At 42.7% G+C, this 25,859-nt stretch overlaps 1 protein-coding gene across 1 annotated transcript in view; it reads left to right on the top strand.

Moving 5' to 3' along the window:
* Window positions 1-25,859, top strand: part of CFAP251 (cilia and flagella associated protein 251) — a 65,121-nt gene that overhangs the window by 18,897 nt on the left and 20,365 nt on the right. Inside the window, exons 7-18 of the mRNA XM_058531367.1 lie at window positions 3,899-3,976; window positions 5,247-5,297; window positions 7,386-7,600; window positions 9,575-9,769; window positions 10,507-10,757; window positions 11,091-11,242; window positions 12,392-12,565; window positions 13,683-13,867; window positions 19,584-19,698; window positions 20,335-20,498; window positions 24,655-24,745; window positions 24,954-25,097. Coding sequence (XP_058387350.1) covers window positions 3,899-3,976; window positions 5,247-5,297; window positions 7,386-7,600; window positions 9,575-9,769; window positions 10,507-10,757; window positions 11,091-11,242; window positions 12,392-12,565; window positions 13,683-13,867; window positions 19,584-19,698; window positions 20,335-20,498; window positions 24,655-24,745; window positions 24,954-25,097 — 1,815 coding nt within the window. The remainder of the gene's footprint in view (window positions 1-3,898; window positions 3,977-5,246; window positions 5,298-7,385; window positions 7,601-9,574; window positions 9,770-10,506; window positions 10,758-11,090; window positions 11,243-12,391; window positions 12,566-13,682; window positions 13,868-19,583; window positions 19,699-20,334; window positions 20,499-24,654; window positions 24,746-24,953; window positions 25,098-25,859) is intronic.

The raw sequence follows: 25,859 nt of genomic DNA, 5'->3' as shown, positions 1-25,859 counted from the left end.
CCTCACTCTCGGCTGATGGCCTCCCTCGTATTTCATTGAGAAAATGGAAGCCATCAGATACAAACACCAGCCTAGTCTCACTCCCAAGCCTGCAACCTACTGCAACATCACTGTCTTCTCTTTACCCCTCTAATTAAGAGGAGGGGCCTGATCCCTTCCCTCTTACTCCAGGCCCCTCCTGCAGCTGTCAGCTCTTCCTCTACCAGGTGGTCATCCCCATCAGCAAATAAACATGCTTCCGTGTCTCTCATCCTTCAAGAACTCATTTGACCCCACATCTCCTTCCAGCTATGGCCCTTTCCTCCTCTTCACAGTAAAACTTCTTAGAAGAGCTGTCTACACTTGCTTTCTCTACTTCTCCATCTCATTTACTTTTTTTTCTTGCAAGAAATATTTGATCGCTTTGTATTTTTATTGTTAAATAAGGCAAATATGCAAAATGTGTACATTTTAAGGAAGAAAACAAAATGTACCTGTGTGCTTACCACTGATCAAGAAATGGAATGTTCCCTAAGCCCTAGAAGCCCCCTTTGTTCCCCTTCCTCAATCTCATCCCTAACTTTGCTCCCTAAAGTTAACCACTATCCCAAATTTTGAGCTATACTTCCTCTTACTTTTCTTTATACTTTTCTCCAGCAATATATGTATCCCTCAATACTATCTTATTTCGCTTTACCTGTTTTTGAGCTTTATATATTTGGAGTCAGACTAGTATTGCTTCATTTGCTCAGCGTTGTTTTTGAGATTGATCCATGTTGATTCTTGAGCTATAATTCATTCACTTTCACTGCTGTATAGTTTTGCACTCTTTGAGTATAACACAACTTACTTAGCTATCCTACTGTTGATAGACATTTTGGTTCTTTTCATCTGTCTTCTACCCACCCATGGCTCTACCAAAACTATGCTTATCATGGTCACTGGTGTTACCAAATCACATGAACATTGTTAAATCCTCAGTTGCACCCTTCACAGTGGGCTCACGAGACACTTTGCCTGCGTCTCACTGGCCATTCTTTTTTTTTGTGTGTGTGTGTGAGGAAGATCAGCCCTGAGCTAACATCCATGCTAATCCTCCTCTTTTTGCTGAGGAAGACCGGCTCTGAGCTAACATCTATTGCCAATCCTCCTCCTTTTTTCCCCAAGCCCCAGTAGATAGTTGTATGTCATAGCTGCACATCCTTCTAGTTGCTGTATGTGGGACGTGGCCTCAGCATGGGCGGAGAAGCGGTGCATCGGTGCACGCCTGGGATCCGAATTGGGCCGCCAGTAGCGGAGCGCGCGCACTTAACCGCTAAGCCACGAGGCCGGCCCTGGCCATTCTTTCTGAGGCTCCTTTGTGGGGTCTCCCTCTTTCATTCGCACACCTTCTAAATGTTGGTGTTCCTCAGGGTTTCCTTCTGAGAGCCCTTCTTTTTCCTCCTCTCCTTGCTACACTCTCTTCTTGGGTATTCTCATCCATTCCCAAGGCTTTAAGAAGTATTTACATCCAAGATATATCCTGAAATCCTTCTTCTCCTCTCCATCTCCACTGCCACCATCGTAGTCCAGACTATAGTCATCTCTCCCTGCGTGGCGATGTCCTTCCAGCCGATCTCTCTGCTGTCACTCCTGCTGCACCCCTACCAGTCTTGCCACAGCAGTCAGGGTGATACTTCTAAAATAAGAAAAACAGATTCTGTCACTCTCTTACTTAAAATCCTTCAATGAGTTTCCATTGTCCTTAGAATAAAATCAGAAATCCTTATTATGGCCTCCGAGGTATGATCTGATCCCTTTTTCCATCTCCCAACATCTACCCTCCTGTTTATTAATGTTTGTTAGTTTGAATTTTCTAGAATTTTATATAAATGGACTGTTTTTGTGGAGGCCTCTGGTTTTGTTCACCCAACTTAATTTTTGAGATTCATCCATGTTGTTACATGTATCAATAGTTTATTCTTGTTTATTGCTGAATAGCAGTGCGTTGAATGGATATGTCACAATTTGTTTATCTGTTCGCTGTTGATGGACATTTGGGTTGTTTCCTGTTTGTGGCTATTGAAAATAAAGCTTGTGAACATTCATGTACAAGTCTTTGTAGGGATATATACTTTCCTTTCTCTTGGTAATTGTCTTTATTTTTGAAGGACATTTTCCGTAAGTATAGAATTCTAGGTTGGTAGTCATCTTCTTTCAGTAACTTGATGATATTATTCCATTGCCTTCTGACATACATCATTTCTGTTGAGAAGTCAGCCATCAATCGTATTGTTCTTTCTTTAGAAAGTTGTGTCTTTTTTTTCCCCTCTGGGTGCTTTTAAGATATTCTCTTGGTTTTCAGCAGTTTGTTCAATGATGTGTCTGTGTGTTTTGGGGTATGTTGTTGATTTAAAAAACAAAAACAAAAACTTATCCCTTGGGGTTTTTTGAACCTAGGATGTCATGTTTTTCCTCAGCTTTGGAAAATTCTCAGCCATTGTCTCCTTATACATTACTTCTGCCACATTCTTTCCTCTCCTTCTGGGACTCTAATTACATTAAATTAGACCTTTTCATTTTTTCTTCTCTTTATTTTATATTCTTTTGTCTCCTTATGCTACAGTCTGGATATTTTCTCCTATAATTTATCTTCCTTTTCTATTGACTAATCGTTTCTTTGGCTATATCTAGTTTTCTTTTAAACCTCATTTTGAGTTTTTAAAATCATTTTTTCAGGTCTAGAATTTCCATTTGATTCTTTTTTTACATAGAGTTATCTGCTGAGATTATCCATCCTGTCCTCTATTTTCTTGCACATGTTAATCAGAGTTATTGTCGAATCTGTGTGTGATAATGCCAAAATCTGGATCTCCAGGGTCTCTTTCTATTGATTGCTGTTCCCCCTTAGTTTTCAGTTATTTGGATATGTCTTGTTCATATGCCAGTTATTTGTCATTGAGTGCCCATTATGCTTTAAAAAGCATAGGAATAATTTGAGGCTCAGGATAACTTCCTCCAAGGAAGACTTACTTTCGATTCTTACAGGCATCTGGCAAAGTGGTCACCTGGATCTAATCAGAGATTGAGGTGATTTGAGGCTGATTTTCAGCCTCTCTGAGGTCTCCTGCATGCACTTGCTTTCATCAGTTCTTGGCCCCACCTGGCTTCTGTGCTGTTCTGATAGTAATTCTCTGATATTGGCCTTAGTAGTTCACCTTCCTGAAGTGAAGCAGCGAGCAGGAGGCAAGGAATAGGAGATGGGGTGGAAGTGGCAGGAATGGAACCTAAAAAAGCTTTTCTCTAACCAGTTTCTCTCAGTGTTGCTGTCTGCAGCCCTTCATCTTAGCTGCAGCCACTCTCCCCCACACACATACCATTTCAAGACGTATGTCTTAAGTCTTCCCAGAGAGTTCTCACTTTTTGTTGTTGTTATTGTTTCGTTTCATGCATTCATGTATCCCTCCCTCCTGTGGTTTCTGCAGGGTTGATTTTTGGGAAGGGAGCCAGGCAACCCATTTATTTATTCACCATCTTGGCAGGAATCAGAATCTCTTTCCAATATTTTGCATTCATTCCAAGTCACCTTGTGGCCCTGTCAAATTTAGAAATGTGTATGTAGCAGTTTTTGTCCGAAAGGACACAGAATAGAGGTTATTGGTGAATACCGGTTTACTTTTGTTTGTTCTAATTTATAGGTGATGAATTATAACAAGTAAGACTAAATAAGAAAGGGATCACATTTGAGACCATTAATTTTAACACTCAGTATTCAAATTATATTCCTATTGCTTACAAAATGCCATGTCTTTTCTGTTTTATATTCCTACTCAGTTATTTATTTTAATAAAAAATATTATTTAATTTTAAAATTCAGCTTAACCAGAGAGAAACAGAAAATTTATTATAATGTAATATATTTCTATACTTTATATTTCAGAACTACCTTACTTTTAATCCAACAAATAATAAAGAATTGGTGAGCAATAGTAAAACACAGGCAATATATTATTTGTGGGTAAGTAGAAATATTTTGATTTGTTTTAAATGTATGGACAAGTATATATTCATTCTTTGAGTATAGACATTTTGGTAATGTAACAATATAGTATCTACTTAGGAAGCAATAAATGTATATTAAAATGTTTTGATTTAATTATAGTATTTATTTTAGTCCCATTGGAAATTAGCATATTAAATCATAAGCAGATAATTTAAATTTCATTTAAGTTTTTTAAAGTAATGAGGCAGATATTTATTTGAATGTAGTTAACAGGTCTAAAATATAGGGTTTTTCAAGATCTTGAACTTTATTCCCTTTTAGAAAGGAATTAGCAAACAGATCAGCGATATGTATTCTGACACAGGGCAAAATCATGAGATTAACAAAACATCGAAAGTTAAACATAAAATTACTATGTGACTCAGCAACTCCTAGATATATACCCAAAAGAATTGAAAACAGGCATTCAAACAAATACTTATACACAAATGTTCATAACAGCAGCATTATTTGCAGTAACCAGAAGGTAGAAACAAACCAAATGTCCATCAACAGATGAATTGATAAACAAAATGTGGTCTATCCATACAATGAAATATTATTTAGCCATTAAAAGGAATGAAGTACTGACATATACTACAACATGGATGAATCTTGAAAACATTAGGCTAAATGAAAGAAGCCAGATGCAAAAGCCACATACTGTATGATTCCATTGATATGAAATGTTCTGAATAGGTAAACACATAGAGACAGAAAGCAGAATGGTGGTTTTCAGGGGCTGTAGGAGGGAGAATGGGGCGTGACTGCTTAATGGATAAGGGGCTTCCTTTTCGGGTGACGAAAGTGGCATGGAACTAGATAGAATGATGATTGCACAACATTGTTAACGTGCCATTGAATTGTACACTTTAAAATGGTTAATTTTATGTTATGAATTTTGCCTCAATAAGAAATGCAAAACAAAAACACATTGAATCGCTGATTTTCAGTGATAGTCATTACTTCAGATATTTATTATAGCTTTAAAGCCTTATAAATGTAGAATTCAGATTTCCCTTAACTACCATTGAAAGTCACAATCATTTGTGGCATTTTTTATGTATTTGCTTTTCTTCCAGAATGTTTTTAGATATTCCTGGAGGCAGTGGGTTCTCCTACCTGTAGAAGGTGCAAAGCTCCCACCCTGTTTAGATGCATTTGTTTTGATTTTGTTATTATGTAGTTCTTCTTTTGGAAACCAGGTCTTTTTTTTAGTAGTGATTATTTTTTCTGTGTTTGTCAGTATGAAGAGGGAGATATACTTGTTCACAGTGCCCCACTTTTAACAGAAAAAGTGAGTATGCCTGTTGTGTTTTTATGCGTCTGATTTTGTGGAGAACAAATATGGATGTGTAAGCTTCGTCACTTTGGGCTACTCTCTGTATGTCTTGATATTGAGCTACTGGGAAACAATTTGAAAAATTTACTTGGTCCTTTACCATATTGAATTGTCAGTTGAAATAATGGAACTGTTATTAAAAATAAAATGTTGTGGAAAAGAAAGTTTACTACCATGAAAAAATATTCAAAAAAGTGATGGCTTTTGTAATATATGTGTGCATGTGACGAAGAAGGAAAGTTAACTGGAGTGGTGTGAGGATAGTGGTTGAACATGAGTGGGTCTCTTTTAAGCTGCTGAGTTTTCAGTAATAGAAAATGATACTGGATATTTAGATGTTTAAGAGCCGATAGAAAGGTGGTGAGGCAGGTATTGGAGGAAACATTTATCTTGCCTGCTTGCCTCCAGCTGTTTCATCTGAGATGGAACTCAAGTTCTGTCTCCTGCAGTGAGAACATTATGGTGATTTTTCTGCTTCCTTCCTTCGCTCTTGGTATGACTTATAGAAGTTTATTTTTTAAGAGAGGATGCCAAGAGAAAAAAAAAAGGATAAGCCAGATGGACACAAGAAAGATTATTCTGTCTGCAAACTCTGTTTTTCATAAATCAAAGTATCAAAAAATAAATATAGTCAATTCTCGTTATTTGTGGCAGTTATGTTCTATAAAATCTCTGCAGACCACAATTAGCGCATACTGAATCATTGCTCCTAGGAGAAATACAAGAATAGGTGCCTGCCAGCCTATGGTCACAACATTTTCATCAACTGACAGATACATAATCTTTTTTTATGTATGTTTCTGTTGAAAGACACCATATTTAATATATAATGTTGATTCATTAACATGGGACTCACAGCCAACAGCATCAGAACTCATGCCTGAATGACACTTATCTAATACTGGTATATTCTCTGTAAGGCACATCACAACCTTCTTGTGCTTAGGAACACTAGACAGTATTTCAGTACAATGTTTGGGGGCCAATTTAAATACTAAAATTACCAACAAAAAACGTTAAAAAAAAAATGCAAACAACGTGGAACTAAACAGACCGTGGAAAGGACAGTTGTTTCTAGTATGAGCTGAAACAAGAAGGCAAAGTGTTGCCTTGTTAGGCCTTGGCTGGGAACATCAAATTTTTCACCACTCTGCACGTGTACACATCTGCAAATGATTGTGAAAGTGCCACGAGGATGATTTGGGGTTACAGATAAACTTCAGCCAGTAGTTAAATTCACAAATACGGAATCCACAATTAACGAGGATCCACTGTGATTTGAAATGATAAAAATGGAAATAGTGCTGCTCTTAGAAAGATCGTGATGCTGTTGCTTGACCACTTGTCACTTTACTGACCCTCTTGTGTTCAAGTCAGAAGAAGTAAACCCTAGGATCTTCTCTGCCTAATTAGAGAATGGGCAGCAGACTACTGTGTCATATGACAGATTGCTGAGTTTCATTTATTTATTTGCTAAGTGTTCGCTGAGGGGCTTCACTCACTGCTCTGGGTTCTTTCTATACTTCATGTCTAAGACATTCTCTAAGAAAGATGGCCTTGTGCCTTATTTTATCTAGCACAAATTTAATAGTCTTAAGGGCATTTCTATGTACAGTACTTAATTTCTACTGATGGAAAAATAATTTATGATCAAAAGGAGACTGGGAGAATTATGATATTTTATAGCTGGAGCCTACTTTTGCTCACTATAGGCATTAGTTTCTTTATCAGCCTCTGAAACCTCAATAAGAGAGTTGAACAGGTATAAACAGTGATTGACCACTTTTTCATTTGCTTTAAGCAAACAGTGTAATTGACAGTATGCACATAACCGTTCACTTGCTCTTAGCAAACCTTGAGAGGTTCAGAGCTGCCTGGACCATGGCAATCCATGGGGGAAGGTTTTTTTAGTGATTTTTTTTTTTTTTACTTTATCTTTTTTCTACTATATTTCAGTGTAATATTATAAAACGCTGTGTTGATAAATGCTTTGTTTTATATTTATTACCAATGGTAACTCATAACCTGTCTTTTGAATTGCAGACATTCAACAAGCTTGTGGGAAAATATAGCCAGTCCATCTTTCATCTGAATTTAACACAAATTCTCTCGGCAACAATGGAGGGGAAGCTGGTTGTCTGGGACATTTACCGCCCACCATCGTCTGCCTCCACCTCTTTGAACTTACCCTATATCAAACCTTGTAAATTGGTTCATTTGCAGAGAGAGAGTATCACTGTGCTTACTACAGTTGATAGGTAATTACCTTAATTAGAAAGTAGCTATGGATGATTATAAAAGTATTCTAAAACCCTTTTGGATGTATACACATATTATGTATATGCACAGAATATTTCTGGAGAGAGTCGCAATTAACTGGGAATGTTGGTTGCCTCTAAGGAAAAAAACTAAGAACTAGGTTCAAGGATGGGGGTGGATTTACTTCTTCTTTAGTCTCATTTGTACTAATTGGTTTACTTTTTTTTTTTAAATCATGGGCATGTATTACTTTAAAAAAATCTCTTTGTGTTGGTGAAACAAAAAGTAGTGATTTTTTTCTTCTGCACTAATTAGACTTATTTTATACCCTAAATTTTACATACTTTAAATTTAAGAAAATAATATGAATAGCTATATTGTTCTTTCTGATTACAAAATAACATTTACCCATTATGAAAAGATGAAATACAACAGAACTTTATCAAGTTCACTAACTCTTTGATTTTGAGAGGCTGTAGGGGCTTACAGATGATCATTAAAAAAGCTTCAGCCTCAGATAGAAAGGGTTCACATTCCAGATACATCCCTTCCTTGCTGAGTGACCTTGGGCAAGGGACTTAGCTTTGCTGAGCCTCCATTTTTCCATCTGTAAAATGGGCGTAACAGTACTATCTATCTCAGAGTGATTTTATGAGGATTTAGTGAGACAAGGCATGTAAAACTCTTAGCACGCTGTCTGGCACAGGGGAGCTCTAGGTAAAACAGTCATTATTAGCATGCTAGAGAAGTTCCCAAAAGTGGTGGAGAAAATTGCCTAATGATGAGGACCCTGCCCATATGATTGGAGTCACTGTGCCATCTGCTTTCCAGAAGCCCATTTGCTTTCCTCTACCTTTCTTTTAATACAGGGCAACAGTGAGGTCCCGGCATGGATTTACAAAGAGAAATGCAAATTGTCATCCTCACTCCGTGTTGCGAAAAGACAATAGTGGAATTGCAATTGCTGATGCAATCAACTTTTAACTAGTTGGGGGTTAGGACCCAGTGAAGACCAGGCCTCCATTCTCCTCTCCATGTTAAATAAAACCCTCTCCTCTCCATGTTAAATAAAACCCAGCCAGGACCAGGGAGTCCTTGAAGGAAAAGGTCTCTGAAAACACTTGGCCTGTTTTGCCATTTCTGTCCAGCAGAGGGCAGTGAAAGATGTTCTAGCCAATTACTCTGCCCACCTGCCTTGCTTATTAATCAGAAACCTCATTTAATCACTTTGTGTATATAAAGAGGAAATTCATCCCTCTACTCCCCTCATGATTAGAATTATGTCAGAGGCTTAAAAAAAAAACAAGCCCATTTGGGATGGATCTGAGGACTGGAAATAAAAGCCATTTTGTCACGCGGCACTGCCTTTGGCTGTGATGACTGGACGGGGTTTTACGATAGCTCTAACAGCAGCGCCTTCCTATAAAGCGGCTTATATCCCATTGCCAGCCTGTGTGATTTCAGAGGGCTGGTAGACAGACCCTGTTATCATCTGTAGTCTTGCGGCGGAGAATGTAAATCACTGCCCACCGCCACGGCATGTGGCTGATCTTGGTGGGCAGGGAAGAGGAGAGCAGAGAGCAGGGACGTTGTGTTAGACACACCTGGATCCCTGCACGGTCTAGCCACGTGGCCCTGATGGAATTGCTAGGTATAAGTATGTCCCATGCCATATTTGGGACATACTTATACTAAAAGATTACTCATTGTTTATCTGAAATTCAAATTTAACTGGGTATCCTGAATTTTTATTTGCTAAATCTGGCAACCCCAGGCCTCGAGCAAATTTCTTAACTTCTCTGAGCCTTAGTTTCCTCTATATAAAGTGAGATAACAGTAAAATCAGCCTCATAGGGCAGTATTAAGTGAAATTTTTACAACAACCAGAGTCCAGAGCCTGATATATAATTAGGTGTTCAATAGATGGTAGTTATTACTGTTATTTAACAAACTGATGTTATTCTCCATTGCAGCTATATTGTCACAGGTGACGTTAAGGGGAACATTAAATTCTATGATCACACCCTGTCCATTGTTAACTGGTACAGCCACTTCAACTTGAGCTCCATAAGAACTCTGTCCTTTTCAAAGACCCCGGCAACTCCTCCTACCAAAAAATCAAACTATCCTCCAGACTGCACTTTAAAAGGTGACCTTTTTATTGTGAGGTAAGTTGTTAATGAGTCTAGTCGTTTGAATGGTTAAAAGTGATTGATGTCTTCTTTTGGTTTATGTGGAGTGGAATGTTCCTCTTGTTCCTGGGGTATAGAAAAGAGGGAACTGGCCTTCCTGCTCAGGCCTTTCCCTGGCTTGCAGGTGGATCTCCTTGTCTGATTATAATCACTATTTAATCATTTTTTAAAATGCAACATTATTTTCCTGTGAAGGATTTTTAGTGACAGGGAGCTGGAAAGGGCTTATCCCTGAGCTCTCACCTCTGTTGCGTCTGGAGTCCTTTGCTGTAGGTTAGTCTCCTTCTCAAAGCTGAGTTTGTCCTAGCACTGCAGTTAAAGGCATTTGATAATTAATAGCCATAACATTTCAAGACTGAATTATCTGTGAGTCTGCTTAATTACCCTTGCAGTATTTGCAGGCACATCTGTATGTGTGCACCAAACTCCGTATTTGCATACACAAATGAATATTTGCATGTGCAGATTAGCTAATTGTACAACTGACTGTCCATCTGCATACTTAATGACTCAATTTACATGTGGAAATGTGGGCTTTTTCACTTGCAAATGGAGGCTGCTGGGTGGTAGTGGTATATTTTTGGAGATGTTGGGTTAATCATGTCACTAAATTACAGACGACAGAGGCATTTCATGTGCAATTAGAAGGAGAATAGCTGGCGTGCCCATTCCCTGCAAACATTGATACTGTTTGGTTTCTCCTTGGCAAACAGGAATCTTATCATTGGAACATCTGATGCAACAGTGTACCACTTAACGACAGATGGGACCAAACTTGAGAAGTTATTTGTAGAGCCCAAGGATGCCATTTGTGCCATCTCCTGCCACCCGTATCAACCCCTCATCGCCATTGGGAGTTTCTGTGGGATGATCAAAGTGTGGGATTATGAAAAGAAAAAATACCTTTTCAGCAGGGTCTTTGAGAAGGGGCTTGGAGTCCAAAGTCTGACCTACAACCCCGAAGGTATTTTCATCTTATCAGTCTATTTTAGGTTCTAAATCGAAAACGGACCCAATGGCTATGCTGGTTGGCTGTAACACCTCCAGGAATTTCGACCCCGCTCTCCCCACCAGGTTAGAAGAGACAGCTTCTCCTCTGCGTCCGCAGCCCTCTGTGCTTAGTACTCTTTGAGCACTCATCCCAGGGTGTCAGGCCTTTCAGTTGATTTCTCCTTCTAGGGACTCTGTCTGTTTATTGCTGTCTCCTCGGCACCCAGGACAAGGCCTGGCACGGAGTCCATGTTTCCTAAGGGAACGAGCTCCTTTTTGATCCTGGTTCTCTGGCTTGTGATTTCAGGGGCCCTTCTTGGAGCTGGCTTCACAGAGGGGACAGTTTACATTCTCGATGCCATGTCCTTAGAAAACGAAATCCCAGAGCCTTTCAGATATTCCAGAACCAGCGTGACTCATATCAGCTTCTCCCATAACTCCCAGTATATGGCAACTGCTGTAAGTATTTTCACTGAGCACTGTCTGGTGGGTTAGCAACCTTATTTAAAACCAAAAGAGAAAGGGGACTGGGGGACAAATGGAGAGTGACTGCTAGTGGGTACGGGGTTTCTTTTGGGGTCATGAAGTACCACTCTAAAACTGTGATGATGGATGCACAACTCTCTGAATATACCAAAACCCGTTGAATTGTACACTTTAAACGGATGAATTGTGTGGTGTGTGAATTATATCTCAATAAAGCTGTCATAAAAAGAGAAAGGGGTAAGGGAGGTGGGAGGACTTTTGCCTGAAAACAAGAGCAGGGCCTCAGAACTTCCAGACTTGGATTCTGCTGCTCTGACAGCTCATTTTTGGTTTGTTAGTTTTTTGGAACCCTTTCTCTGCATCCAGTCTTTCATCTTTCCCTTTGATTTTGACAAGATGACATTCTCATTTATCTCAAAGCAAAGTCTTCCACTGGTATTTCGGATTCTGTTCCTTCCCTCTGTGAACAGGGCTCTTAATCTCAGTGAAGATTTTCCTAGACCTCTAACCTCCTCTTCCTGCCAGTTCTCCTGGTCTGCAGTGTGCTCATCGTGCCTTGATGTTGGGTGGCAGGGGACACAGCCGTCTTCACTTAAACCATTGTCCCTTCTAATGCTCTCTTGTCGCCTCTGTTCTGATCTGCGTACACAACACTTTTAAAGGCCCAAAGCCGTCCCTCGTGCTTCCCGTCCGCACACTGACTCAGGTGCCCCAGGTCCCTTCAGGCTGGTCTCAGCCACTCTCTGACCCCTTCCACTCTCAGCCATCATACTTTTTTTTTCAATCATACCTTTTGAGTAGCTGGATAAAGAGAAGAGAGAACAAAGGCGGAAGGAGTCAGGGTTTCAGTTTCCAGCAGAGAATGAGGTGGGGGCTGGAAAGGAGAGTAAGACCGTAGTGTCAGATAAATACTGTCTCCCTCATCACCTTTGTGAGTTACCTACTTTTAACCTAAATTTTTTCATCTGTAAAATGGGCGTTATTTTATTACTTGCTCTGATAGACTAAGATTTCTTTTGGATAAAATATTCTAAGAGCAAAATTAGTATGAAAAACATAATGATGATTCTTAAGTTACAAAATTTAAAAAGGAATAACTTCTGCTCTTTTGCTTCTATCCAGGATGTAAATTTTACTGTGGCCGTTTACATGGTGGTAGTCAAAAACGGACAAAGGGTCTGGGAATATTTGGCGAGACTTCGTTCTCATCACAAAAGCATCCAGAGTCTCCTGTTCGGGCTTCACCTGGACATCAATGAGCCTCGACTGCTGAGCCTCGGGAAAGATAGGGTCCTGGTGAGCTGTTCAGGGTTTGTCTACCTGGTCACCTGACTGTGTTTGTCTCATTCTTGCTACATCCCTGGCGTCTGGCATAGAACTGGGCCCACAGTCTGTGTGTTTGTTGGAGAAGATAAATATACAACAAAGTAGCATAAACCTCTCTGAGGAGGCATTTTGCCTTAGCATGGCTGTGAAGCCACGTGGGAACTCATTTCCCGAGCGAGGAGGCTTCTGGGGAGCATCACATTGGATGGCGGGGAGGTGGTGTTCCCCACAACACGAAGAACTCAGCCACCCTCACCTCTCAGTGTACATTTGGAAAGCCGACACTCACTCACGCTTTCTTTGTGTCCAGGGCTTGGGGCCAGGCTGTTACCTAAATGTGACACTAATAGAGGATGTGAGATAAGAGGGAAAGGTAGGGACCCTGGCAAATGTGATGTTCATGATCAAGCCAAAAGAATTCAAAGTCAATCAATCAATCTATGTATCCATCCATCCATCTTAACTTCCTTTCTTCCCTTCCTTTTATTCCATCCATCCATCCACCCATCCACCCACCCATCCATCCATCTATCCACCCACCCTTCCATCCATCCATGCATCCATCCATCCATCCATCCATGCTGGTCTGGCCACCAAAACCTACTTATGGGTGAAATCCAGCAGGCTGCTAATTTATGACTGTCAGGTGCTGAGATTTAGATATGAATTAATTCCTACCCTGGAAGAGTTCCAAGATAATGGTAAGAGAAGCAGTATAACATAACTGTAAGAGTTCAGGTTTTGGAGTCAGTTGGACCTAACTTTGAATTCTCATCCTACCACTTCTTAGCTGTGTGACCCTGGGCAAGCCACAGAACTCTGTGAACATCTGTTTTCTCATTTGTAAAGTGGGCAAAATAGTACTACTTTGCAGGGGAGTCATGAGTATTAAATGGCATGATGTTTTTGGAGCACTTAGTTCATCATCTTGCTCATAATGAATTCTCCATAATGGTAGCTTATGAGGTATAAGAGTCTAGGCATGTATTCTTTTAGGAGGCCTGATACTGTCTCCCCCCAGAAAAGCACTGTTGGCTGATTTCATTTGGCTCAGTCCTCGTGTGTATCCATCTGGGCTCCTCTGCAGATCGAGTATAATCTTCTCAAGAGTTACAAAGACCACCTGGAAGTCCTGGACATTCACCGAACTGACCAGGGCAACTACCCCACCTGTATGGTCTGGTACCCGCCACTCACCAAGGAACTCTTCCTGCTCATTTGCAACAGTGGCTACAAAGTGAAACTTTTTAATTCTACCACAAAAATGTGCAGGTAAGCACCGGGAGCTTCCCACTAACGTGGTGCATAAACCAGTTTCTCAGCCCCCAGCTTATTTCAAGTCCCAACTTAAGGACCCCCATAAGGACCAGCATAGCTACCTTTACTATCTCCCTCACTTTGCAGAGGAGGAAACTGAGGCACAGATAAGGTAAGTAATTCTCACCCGAGGGCATGTGGCTAGGAAAGCCAGAGGCAGGATTCAAACCCAGAGCCCTCGCTTCTGAGCCCAACACTGCACAGAGATAAGGTACCCAGAGCTCAGGACCTGAGACGCAGGGAAAGAACTGGAAAAATCGCTGATGCTCTATAAAATCTCCTATTCCTCCCTCGTGGATAAAAACAGATATTTCCACCTGAATACTACCAATTATTTGATTTTTCTTGCTCTTGGTTCTTAAAGGAGTTTTTAAGTTCGCCTGATGGCATGCATTTGTTCAGTCAGTAAGTATTTGCTGAGTTCCTGTACAAGCCAGGTGCTGTTCCAGGTGCTGAAGGCAAGGATTAAAAACAAAACAATGTTTCTGTCATTGTGAGTTTGCATTTTAGTGGTGGAGTGGAGTTCATGGGGGAGGCTGGGCTCGAGATCCACATTTGAGGTCAAGAGCACACAGTGGCTTAAGGCCACACAAGAGAAGATTCCAGAGGGGAAGGGTAGATGGAGAAGAGGTCAAAGGCCCAGGGCATCCAAAGCTTAGCATCTTAGAGCAGCAGCTCCCCCATCCGAAATAGGTCCACATGTGTGGTTGACCTCTTGTGCTGTGAGGCCTGTGGGTCTCAGGGTTTGCTCCTCATGATAAATCCTAATTATGGTGCACCGTCCCTGCAGCAGGGCCCTGCACTCCCATCATCCCATTTCATCTTCAGCAACCCCACTGGGGCTCAGAGAGGTGATGAAACTTGCCCAAGGTCAAACAGCTGGTCAGGGCAGGACTTGACCCGAACCCAGCTCTGACTCTGTCCTCTACTTGTCACTACTGGGCCCTGATGCAGCCCTGGCTTTGCAATCCCACCTAGTCAGCCCTTCGAGGGCATCCTCTTTCCGCCTGCAGGTTGGCTGCCTCGTGGGTACGGCTGCAAGGAGCAGAGGCACTGAGACAGGAGAAACAGGAAGTGGGAATGCTTTGGTGACCCCACCTGGGAGAAGGACGTTGGAAAACTGACCAACGGCAGCTGGCCCCATGCTTGAGGAAGGTCATTTTTTTTTTTTTTGTGAAGAAGATCAGCCCTGAGCTAACATCTGTCAATCCTCCTCTTTTTGCTGAGGAAGACCGGCCCTGGGCTATCATCCATGCCCATCTTCCTCCACTTTATATGGGACGCCGCCACAGCATGGCTTGACAAGCGGTACGTCAGTGTGCGCCCGGGATCCGAACCTGCGAACCCCAGGCCGCCGCAGCAGAGTGTGCGCACTTAACCGCTTGCGCCACCGGGCTGGCCCCGGAAGGTCATTTTTTTGAAATGTGTCTCAGATAAGATAGGTCCTCAAAAAGGCCGAGATCACCCAGGATCCTTTTTTTTTTTTTTTTTAACAATTCTTTCCTGAAGGGCACAAGTAAAATGGACTGAGAAATGCCATGTCATGTAGCAGGAGAGAAATCCAGAACAATTTTTTTTATATTAAAACACTGAGAAGGAGACATTTAAAAGAAATACATAAAAAGGAATTTTAGGAAGATTTCAGAATCTTCATGCTTCATCTTTAGTGGACACAAACTTTTTGGACAAAGAATCTCCCACAGATATGCCCAGTCCTGAGAAAATCTGAATTTGCTGAGCAGGTGGATTGGGGATGGAGCGACCCAGACTTGAGGTTCCTGCTGACAGTTAGTAACCAGGGACTTAGCCACATAGTTAGGAGTTTCTGCCATTGACGATCAGTCAAAAATTAGCATAAAGCATCTTTTAAAAAAGATAGTTTATTGAGGTGAAATTCACATAACATAAAACTAACCATTTTAAAGTGAACAGTGGTGTTTAGTCCCTTCACAATGTTGTGCCACCACCACCTCTATCTAGTTCCAAAATATTTCCATCACCCCAAAGTAAAACCCCTTGCATAAAGCTCTCATAAGTGGTAGGAATAATAAAGCCTCGTAACCACAGCTTAATTGGGAAGGAATGACCTTTTCATGATAAATCTAAAAGCATTTAAAAATGCACTTAAAAATATTTAAAAGAACATGAAAAGGTAGTTCACAGAAAAAGGGCAATAAGCCTATGAGCAGATGCTCACTAGTATATCAAAGATGCACATGAAAATGAGACAGCATTTCTCACGAATCAGATTAGCAAAGATAAAAATGATCGATAGCGTCTAGTGTTGGCAAGGGTCCACGGGAACGGGCGCCCTCCCTGGCTGCTGGGGGGTTGTAAATCGGGACGGCCTTTTGGGAGAGCTATTTGTTACCCTCTATTAAATTTTATCGTATCTCTGACTTCTAGGAATGTAGCCCACAGAAGTACTCATAGTATGCCAAGACATAAGTAAAAGGATGTCTTGCTCGAAAATATTTTTAAAAATGGAAACAATCCAGATGTCCATTAATAGGGGATTAGTTAAATGATGGCTTGTCAGTATACTGAAACACGATGCTGCTTTTAGAAAAGAAAAAGATAAGATAGCGCTCTGCATAGTAACATGGAAATATCTCCAAGACATAATATGAGATAAAGCAACTTGCCAAATAAGCCTGAATATATTTTCATATGAAATTATATTTATGTAACTTACATATTTTCATATAAAATTATAATTATATGGGTTAGAATATATATAAAAGAAATTCTTGAGTCAAAAACACCAACTATTCCCCATGATTATCTTGGGAAAAAAGGTGTGGCAATGTTGAGTTATGGGTAGATTTTCTACTTTACGAAGGTCTAAGTGTTTGAAATTTTTCACAATGAATATATAATACTTTTTCTGTCAGAATAAAAAGACACTAATTTTATGAACTTGTTAGATATTTTAACAATACTGAGTAACAGTTACATCGCTCCTGCTACGTGCCAGGAACTGTTCTGAGCGCCTTATACATGTTAACATGTTTAATGCTCACCACAGTCTTACAGGGGAAGTACGGTCGTTATCCTTGTTTCACCAGTGAGGAAACTGAGGCACAGAGAGCTTGCATAATTTGACCTTTTTTTTTTTTTTGGTTTATTTATTTATTTATTTATTTATTTATTTATTGAGGAAGACTGGCCCTGCGCTAACATCTGTTGCCAATCTTCCTCTTTTTTTTTTTTTTTTCTTTTTTATCCCCAAAGCCCCAGTACATAGTTGTGTATCGTAGTTGTGGAGTTGTAGCTCTTCTTTGTGGGATGCCGACTCAGCATGGCCTGATGAGCAGTGAGCAGGTCCACACCCCGGATCCAAACCGCAAACTCTGGGCCGCTGAAGTGGAGCACGCGAACTTAATCACTGCACCACTGGGCCAGCCCCTACTTATTTACAATTCAAGATATAATTCACATACCATAAAATTTACCCTTTTTCAGTGGTTTTTGCTACATTCACAAAGTGCAACCATCACCACTACCTAATTCAAGAACATTTTCATTACCCCAAAAAGAAAGCCCATACCCGTTAGCAATCACTCCCCATTCCCTTCACTCTCTCCCCCACCTCCTACTCTCGCCCCTAGCAACTACCAGTCTACTCTCTGTCTCTGTAGATTTGTCTATTCTGGACATTTCACATAAGTGGAATCATATAATATGTGGCTTTTTGTGTCTGGCTTCTTTCACTTAGCATAATGTTTTCAAGGTACATCCAGGTTGTAGCAGGTGTCAGTGCTTCCTTCCTTTTTATGGCTGAATCATATTCCTTTGTATGGATGGACCACATTTTGTTTACCCATTCATCAGTTGTTGGACATTTGAGTTGTCTCTACTTTTTGGCTATTACGAACATTCGTGTATAGGTTTCTGTGTAGACATATGTTTTGTTTCTCTTCGATATAGACCTAGGAGTGGACCTGCTGGGTCATATGGCAACTATGTTTAACTGTTTGAGGAACTGCCAGACTGTTTTCCAACGTAGCCCCACCATTTTGCATTCCCACCAGCAGTGTATAAAGGTCGGATTTCTCCACAACTTGCCCCTCATTTTTAAGTATCAGATCTGGGATTCAAACCAGAGTCTGCTCTTAACTGTGCTCTACCCTGCCTCTATCCACTCAGTGATATTTGGGGAAGGTCCTTAAACGTTTCTACTTGAATGATTAGATAATGGTGACTTATAACTAGCTGGTGTACTGTCTACCAGTTGGTCATTTTAGTCTTTTTGACATTTCACCTAATTCTCCATGGATATAAACCTGATCATGGATCAGGCCAGCCTGACACCCTCCTACAGCATCCTGCAGCCTGGTGATCAAGCGCCTGCAGAACTTGCCCCTGCTCACCTCCTCAGTCTCACCTCCCTCCTCCTCCCACTCCTTCCCCCTTACGTTTTCTGTTTCTGCAGTTTTCAAACAGTATTCCAGTATTCCACATCCCATAGCTGTACATCCTCCTGTTCTCACTGCCTGTTTTTTCCGTTACCTCCATATTCTTCTCTACCTTCCCGATTCACCATTCCAGACTCAGCTCAGGTGTCTCCTGAGAACTCCTAACTCCTTTCTTAGCACAGTCTCTGTGTCACACCTCTCCCCTCCTAGGGCTCCCATGTCTGTTGTCCCTGCTAGGCTGTGAGCTCAGGGCCTGCAACCAAATCTCACTCGTGTCTGTGTCCCGAGCACCTAACACAGTGCCTGGCATAGAGAGTTTGCTCAAGTAAGGCTGTTTAATGGATTTGCTCTTCATTTATTCAGCACACATACATGGAGTATCTACTGTCCCTGCCAGACCCGGGCTGGGTGCAGGGGACACAGGGAGAAAACACATCCAAACAGTGAGGGGCTTATGACATAATAAAATGAAATAGCTACCGGCCTTACACAGGGGCCGATGCAGGTTTTGTGGGGTGTGAAGTGTGTTCGGTTTTGTAGGCCCTCTTAGAAAAAAAAAGGATATATAATTAAGAATAAAAAATGGCTAGGGCCCCTCCCAGGGCCTGTGCGAGTGAGGGGTCCTGAAGCTCAAGTTTTTCTAGCTGGGAAAACCCAACTCTGGGCTTAACATAACGTACGGTAACCTCATCTCAGATCAGATTCCTAATTAGTGTAATAGAGTCTGAATTAAAGAAGTCTGACCATTGCGGGGATACAGTTCATTACAGTTTGATTCAGATAGTTTTTTGGAAGTCTGTGTGTTGCACCTAGACCTGTGTGTCAGATGTTGCAACAACGGACGGCATCTCATTCTAATCTCTTGGCCTTCCATGAGGGGAGGGGTTCTCTTCTTGCAGCCTGCCAATGCATGTCGCTTCCTCGCAGGGTCTTTCTCCTCCCTTGTTCATGTACACGTTCTCAAGGCATCGTGTTCCCTTCACTCAGCTGTCAAGGAGGAAAGTCAGAGCCTCGACTGCACAAAGCATCCTTCACAGAGCTTCCCTGGAGCATTTGTGTTTGGAGCTGTTTCCCCTTATTTATGGCAGCTGTTAGCAGCAGTTGAGTGAGAGGTTCTTACGGATGGGCTTCGCTGAGTGACAAGACAGAAAGTTCGGAATTTAAAATGTAGAGGGTATCATGAAAGGTGCTAGTGATAAAACCTTCGTTCCAATTAGTGGAATTAAAAAAAAGTTCCTTTTCTTCTCATGCAGAAAGACACTTCTTGGGCCAGTTTATGGTTCTCCCATTGAGCAGATGCAGATCCTCCCAGTGAAAACCACTATGGAACTGCAGAAACGCTACCTGGTGTTTATTAACAGAGATAAGGTATTAGCCTTTGCTGTCTACCTCTGTAAGGTGACTCTGTATTTTGAGCAGCAGTCAGTCCCAAGTATTATAAGACTCAAGCATGCTTGGTTTCATAGCTAAGCCCAACTACTTCCATCCTGGTCAACAGTGATACTGAAAATTGCCATGAATGAGTGAGAATGACTCAGGAGGCATTTCCAAGCAGAGTTACGCCTTTTCTGTACCCTCAGTGAAGACATATGGTCCACCAAAGGATTTTTTCTTTCTGATTTATTTACATGGAAAAATCTTATAAAGACATACAAATTAGTTACACTTAGTTGTACATTTAATAAATAATCTATATTGAAAAGCGTAAAATCATAGGATGCCAGAATTATTCTGGAAAACTTGGACATCTGACTATGAAAACAGGAGAAAGGCTTCCTTTCTGTGTCCCTGCTGGAACCTGGTCTCTCTCTCCCATGGGACCACGCTGCAGGGGTCAGTGTGTGTGAACCCCCCGCCTTGTGAAACATCGCTCTCACACGCTGAAATGGTTCCAGACACACGTCCTTCCAGTAAACAGATCTGGAGGTAATATGTGAACGTGCCAGGCCTAGCCTGGGGCCCAGTTATCTGAGTCTGAATATCCAATTACATATTCCTTTCTAGGTTGGACTTCAGATCTTACCGGTTGATGGGAATCCACATAAGACATCTGCTATTATATGCCACCCAAATGGGGTAGCCGGAATGGCTCTTTCCTATGACGGCCGCTATGCCTTCACAGCAGGAGGACAGGACCGATCAGTGCTGCAGTGGGAAATCAACTTAAGGTACATGATGGGGCGAGAAGCTTAGCCCCATGAGAAAGGTATCAGGTGCAGACCCCTTCTTTTCACTCAGCAGCAGCAGACAGGTGTTCAACCCTTTTCACGTACCGGGCTCCGTGCCAGGCCTGCGATGACCACGACTCAGGCCTTGCCCTCAGGCTGCTCCCTATGACATCTGTTCTTATTAGTGTGCAGACAGAAGGTTACTGTTCCGTCTCAGGGACTGATGGTGTTCACAGTTGAGGCAGTGTGGTTCCACTGTTCACCTGTGCCCCCTAAATACTCCTCACTCTGTTGTCCGCAAATCCACACCAGCTAGAAAGGTCTAGCCCTAATCTCCGAAGTGTGAGTTACAGAAATAGTAGGAGTGTTATTTGAAGTATGTATTTTCAGGTTACTCTTCTCACCCCTGGCCTTGAGCAGAGAATCCCCACCTAGGGCGCAGCTGGAGGATTCCATGGTCAAGCATCAGAGAGTACAGGGACTTTGGGGTCAAAGAGACATGGGTTTGAATATGAAGCCTACTCTCTGCTGGCTGTGGGACCTAGGGCAAGGTTCTTAATGTCTCTGATTTTTAGATTCCTCATCTGTGAAATGGGGGTAATAATAGGGACCTTTATAGGATCTTTGTAAGGATCCGGTAGGTTAATATATGTAAAGCACCCAGCACAGAGCTAAGGGCTCAGTAAATTAATGATTTCCGTTCTTCTCTTCTTCCTTATAAAGGCATTTGCTTATGAGTTCAGGATCTTTCTTACTAGAAGAGGGGGCAAGCACCAGCGATCCTCTTATCTAACCAAATTCAGAGAGCTGCTGCAGGGCAGCCAGTTCCCATCCCTGACCGCCTTCTCCCAGCCCGTCTCTCAGATGGCCTCTGCCTGGCAATGTCACATCGAGTAGCTGGTAGAAACAGCTCAGAGTCACCTTCTTTCCTAAAGAGCAAACTCGATTCATGGCTCCCAGTGAAAGCACACCCCTTACCATCTGCCGAGTGCACATCTTTCGTTTACAGCAGACATAGAAGTTTCTCCTCTGAACCTGAATTGGAGCAAAAATAGCTAGGTAAACCCACTTTGGAGCCATGGTTGTTTCAGATTGCGTTTGCAACTCTGACCTTCACCTCTGCCTTCACCTGAGAGAGCAGATCTTGGGAATTTGGGGAGTTTAGAAGCTGGAGGTGAGCTCTCCCATTGAAAGCACCTCCCAATCCAACGTGTCCTCAGAATGAGCCCCTGGATTCCTTGACATCTAGCCTGTTGCCTGGAATGGTGGGGCGAGCGACACCCTGGAGGGAGAACAGAATCTTCCCTTTTTATTTTCGTCCTCTTCTCCATCAGCTGGGGATCTGGAATGGTAGAGATTAAAAAAAAAAAAAAAAAGGCACTCGCTTTCCAATAGCTTTCCTGTGCCTGGCCGGAGTCCAGGCTTCTGAGATTTCGATTTAATCTGTTGTGGGGACAAAGGATCATTATAAACTAATTAGCACTTCATTGCTGCTTCTGGTGTCTTAGTATGTTCGTAGCTTCACTAATGGGAAGAAATGTAAAAACCCTGAACAAGTAAACAAAATTCCCTACTAGAGCTACTGATGGCGAGTTGTAGGGTGAAATAAGGACGATAAATCCTCACATATTCCAATGATTTTAATCCATGTACTCCTAGGCCCAAATTCCATTGTGGCAGCATATGGAACTTTTCCCTGGGCGACCCCATCCCTTCCTCTTTCCCCTGGAGCTCATTCCACACGTATTCTCCCTTCTCCCCATCTTTGCTCGTATGCCACCCTTTTTTTCTCCTTGTCTACACCCACCTGTAATCCTGCTGCCCTACTCAGACAAGAGCAGAAAGACCTGGGTTCGAATCCCACCCTCTGTACCTACTTGCTAGATGACCTCAGGCAAGTCCCTTAACTTCTCTGAGTCTCAGTTTCTCCATCTGTTAAATGGGAATATTATTGCTGAGTTCAGAGTTGTTTGAGGGTAATGATTTCTGCCATTACTATTACTCCTCCTCTTCTTCCCCTAGGGAGCAGTTACTGAGCACTTACTAGTGCTAGTTACAGTGCTCACTTCTTCTCCAGCTTTAGCTCATTTCCTGGAAGTACTGTATGTATTTCTGGGCGCATAATAGGTTTTCAATAAGTGTGCTTCCCTTTTGTGCCCCAGTGACCTCTTTTTTTGTTGCAAGTGTTAGAAACCCAGCTTAGGCAAAAAGGGAATTTATGAGAAGGTCACCGAGATCTCGGGTAACCACATTGCAGAAGAGCAGGGGCAGTGCACTCTCAGATGCCCTTGGCACTTGCTCTCTGCTTGCCTCTGCTATTGGCTTCATTCTCTGCACAACTGGATTTTGTCACTCAATGGGAATGTGGCCACTGATAGTCCCCAAATTGCAAAAACTGTAGCTCTCACCACAGAGAGAGTGAGTCTCTTTCCCCAGCTCTGGTTGGACAACCCCAGTCCTGTCCCTCTGGCTCTGTCGAGTCAGTTGACAGTGGCCAGGAAGGAGGGGATGTAGTATAGTCCTGACCACTGGAGGGCTGTTCCCGGAGAATCCGGAGCTCTTGTAAACCTGTCCCCTCAGGCATTCCTGGTGGTGACAGGCTCCTCCGTGTCACTTCTGGCCTTTACCTGGCCCTGCTCCAGAACCACATGGCTAAAAGTGGCCTCACTGCCCACAGAGCCTGATAGCATTGGGCCTGGGCTGGCCTGGAGGCCACAGAGAGGGAGCCCTCTCAGCTGAACACCTGCCTCAATGGCTAATATCGTAGCCAAGAGCTGGGAGAAGACTGGGGCCTGCTGGAGACAGGCCTCAGGTCCACCTGGACCCCAGGCCCACCTGAAGAATACTCCAGCTCCCACAGACCCTAACGCAGCCTGCTTGTGCAGGGCCCCGACAAGAAGACCAAGGACAGTTTTGTGGCTGCCTCTTTTAAGAGAGGTGTAGGCGCATATCAATACCCAGTTCAACAGTAATAATAACCCTACCCGCCTTGGACTGAGCCTTCTCTGCGCCAGGCCCTGACCGAGTGCCTTCCCTGTGTTGTCTGATTTCTCCCTCACAGCCAGCCTGTGAGATAGGGACTGTTGGTATCCCCATTGCACAGATCTGGAAACTAGCTCCGAGGGGTTAAATGACCCGCCCAAGCAATGGAGTAAGTGGTGGGGCTGAGATTCACATCCAGGTCTTTCTGATTCAACCCCACACCTCAACAAACATTCATCACAGGAGGAAAATAAACACCTTTGTGTCAAATCCTTTCTGTGCATTCACTTATTTCATTCTCACAACAACCCTGTGAGTCAGACCCTGAAATTATTTCCATTTTACAGACGAGGAAACTGAGGCCCAGGGAGGTTAAGTTACTTGTCCATGATCACAGCTCTTGCAAGTGACAGAGCCGGGACTCGCACACGTGTCCCTTTGACTCCAGATTCTGGATACTTAACCACTTCCCCGCTGTGGTCTACATTGAAGTGTGTTTTAATAATCCCACAAAGAGGCTAATGGCCTGATTAGCAGAAATCCAGTTAGTGGATTATTATAATGATTTCATATTATTAGCATTTGGTATGAGGCAAAGTCAGTCTCATACAAAAAGTAGATTTTCTTACCATTTAAAGGGCTATTTTTGGAAAATCTGACCCAGTGTTAGAGAGCAGAGGGTTATTTTTATCTGACTGGCAGGAGTCCCTTGTGGCCTCCGGAGTTTTTATGGAAGCAATTAGTGTTGGCAGTCCCCCGTACCACATCCCATTCTTCTGGCTCTGGTCACGTGCAGATCTAAAGTGACGGGTAGAGCCCCTCTGCTGGGGAGGGTTGTGATTTCAGCATGCAGGAGCCTGCCTGCCCTCCCTCCCTCAGGAGAGACACGCTCCCCAAAGATTGCAGACAGATTGCCAAGCACCTGCCCCGTCATCCACGAGAGAATACCACCGTCATTAAGGGGGGTGCCCTGTCCTACCGGGTTCCACACTTGAAACTGAAATTTCCATCTTCAGCTTCATTTTGGAGGGAATTTTCTTAACAAGCTTACAGAGACCCTAGTTGCGTCTGTGCTACAACACCCTTCAGATGTCCGCAGTGCCAGGCACCCTCCCAGCTGAGCGTGTTTGCGCACGAGTGCTTTCTAACAGTCATGTTTCTGTTATTGTTCTAGTGCCCTGGAGGCAGCAGTTTCTCTTGGGGGCGAAGACTTGACCCCGTTCTATGGTCTGGTGTCTGGTGGCAGGGAAGGAAAATTCTACAGGGTAATTGTCCTCCGAGTAAACACTTCCTGGTAACATCTAGTTAAGTTTGTAAAACAAATGTGCCCGGGGTTAAGCCTCTTGGTTTTTTCCAAAGCTCTTTCCCCACTGAGCTCAAAATGTACTTTCTAGGAAATGTCCTTGAAGTCTTAATGGATGCTTCAGACTTAAGCCAAAATGCATATTGTGTTTCCATTTTATTTCCACATAGGAGCTGGAAGACTATTTTTACTATTCCCAGCTCCGTAGTCAAGGTATCGATATAATGGAGACCAGAAAGGTGTCGGAACACATTCACTTGTCGGAGCTTCCTTTTGTCATGAGAGCAATTGGCTTTTACCCATCGGAAGAAGAGGTACGTAGAAGGAAAACAAGAACAGCAGTGGGATGTGTTATTTGTAAAAACCACCTCTGGGAACAGTAATTATAGGTCAAAGTAAAAATTTAACATTCTTCTTACATAAATGAAACAGAAAGAAGGTTTTGGGCATAGCAGATGTACTCCTGAGAGACAGACTTCTGTTGTTAGTGCTGTCGAGCAGATTCCGACTCCTAGCGCCCCTGCAGACAGCAGAGCGGAACCTGCCTTATCTTTTTGTGCCATCTCTCATTTTCCAGCACTTTCTCAGACGGTGCTCCGCTGCTATTCTCAGGGTTTTCATGGCCAATTTTTTCAGAAGTGCGTGGCTGGGTCCTTCTTCCTAGTCTGTCTTAGTCTGGAATCTCTTCTGAAACCTGTCTGCCATGGGCGACCCTGCTGGTATTTGAAATCCCAGTGGCACAGCTTTCAGCATCGCAGCAACATGCAGACGCCACAGTGTGAAAACCGACAGATGGGTGGTGTGGTTCCCTGACTCGGAAATGAACTTGGGTCGTGGTGGTTGGAATGCCAAATCTTAAGCACTAGACCACCAAGGCTGGCTAGAAACAGACTCACCATAAAGATATTCCTGAAAGACATATTCCTTACCAAAGTTTAGTGTTGGTAAGAGGGTGGGTTTTGGAATTAGACAGACTGCCTCTCGCTGGGTCAGGACCAGCCTCATAGGATTCACAGAGGTGATGCCTGTGAAGTCCTTGGCACAGCGCCAGATGCATAGGAAGAGCTCAGTGCTTG

Source organism: Diceros bicornis, chromosome 35 (genome assembly GCF_020826845.1).
Source record: "Diceros bicornis minor isolate mBicDic1 chromosome 35, mDicBic1.mat.cur, whole genome shotgun sequence".
Lineage (NCBI taxonomy): Eukaryota > Metazoa > Chordata > Mammalia > Perissodactyla > Rhinocerotidae > Diceros > Diceros bicornis.
The sequence above is the reverse complement of the archived record's forward strand: the minus strand, read 5'-3'. Positions and strand labels throughout refer to the sequence as shown.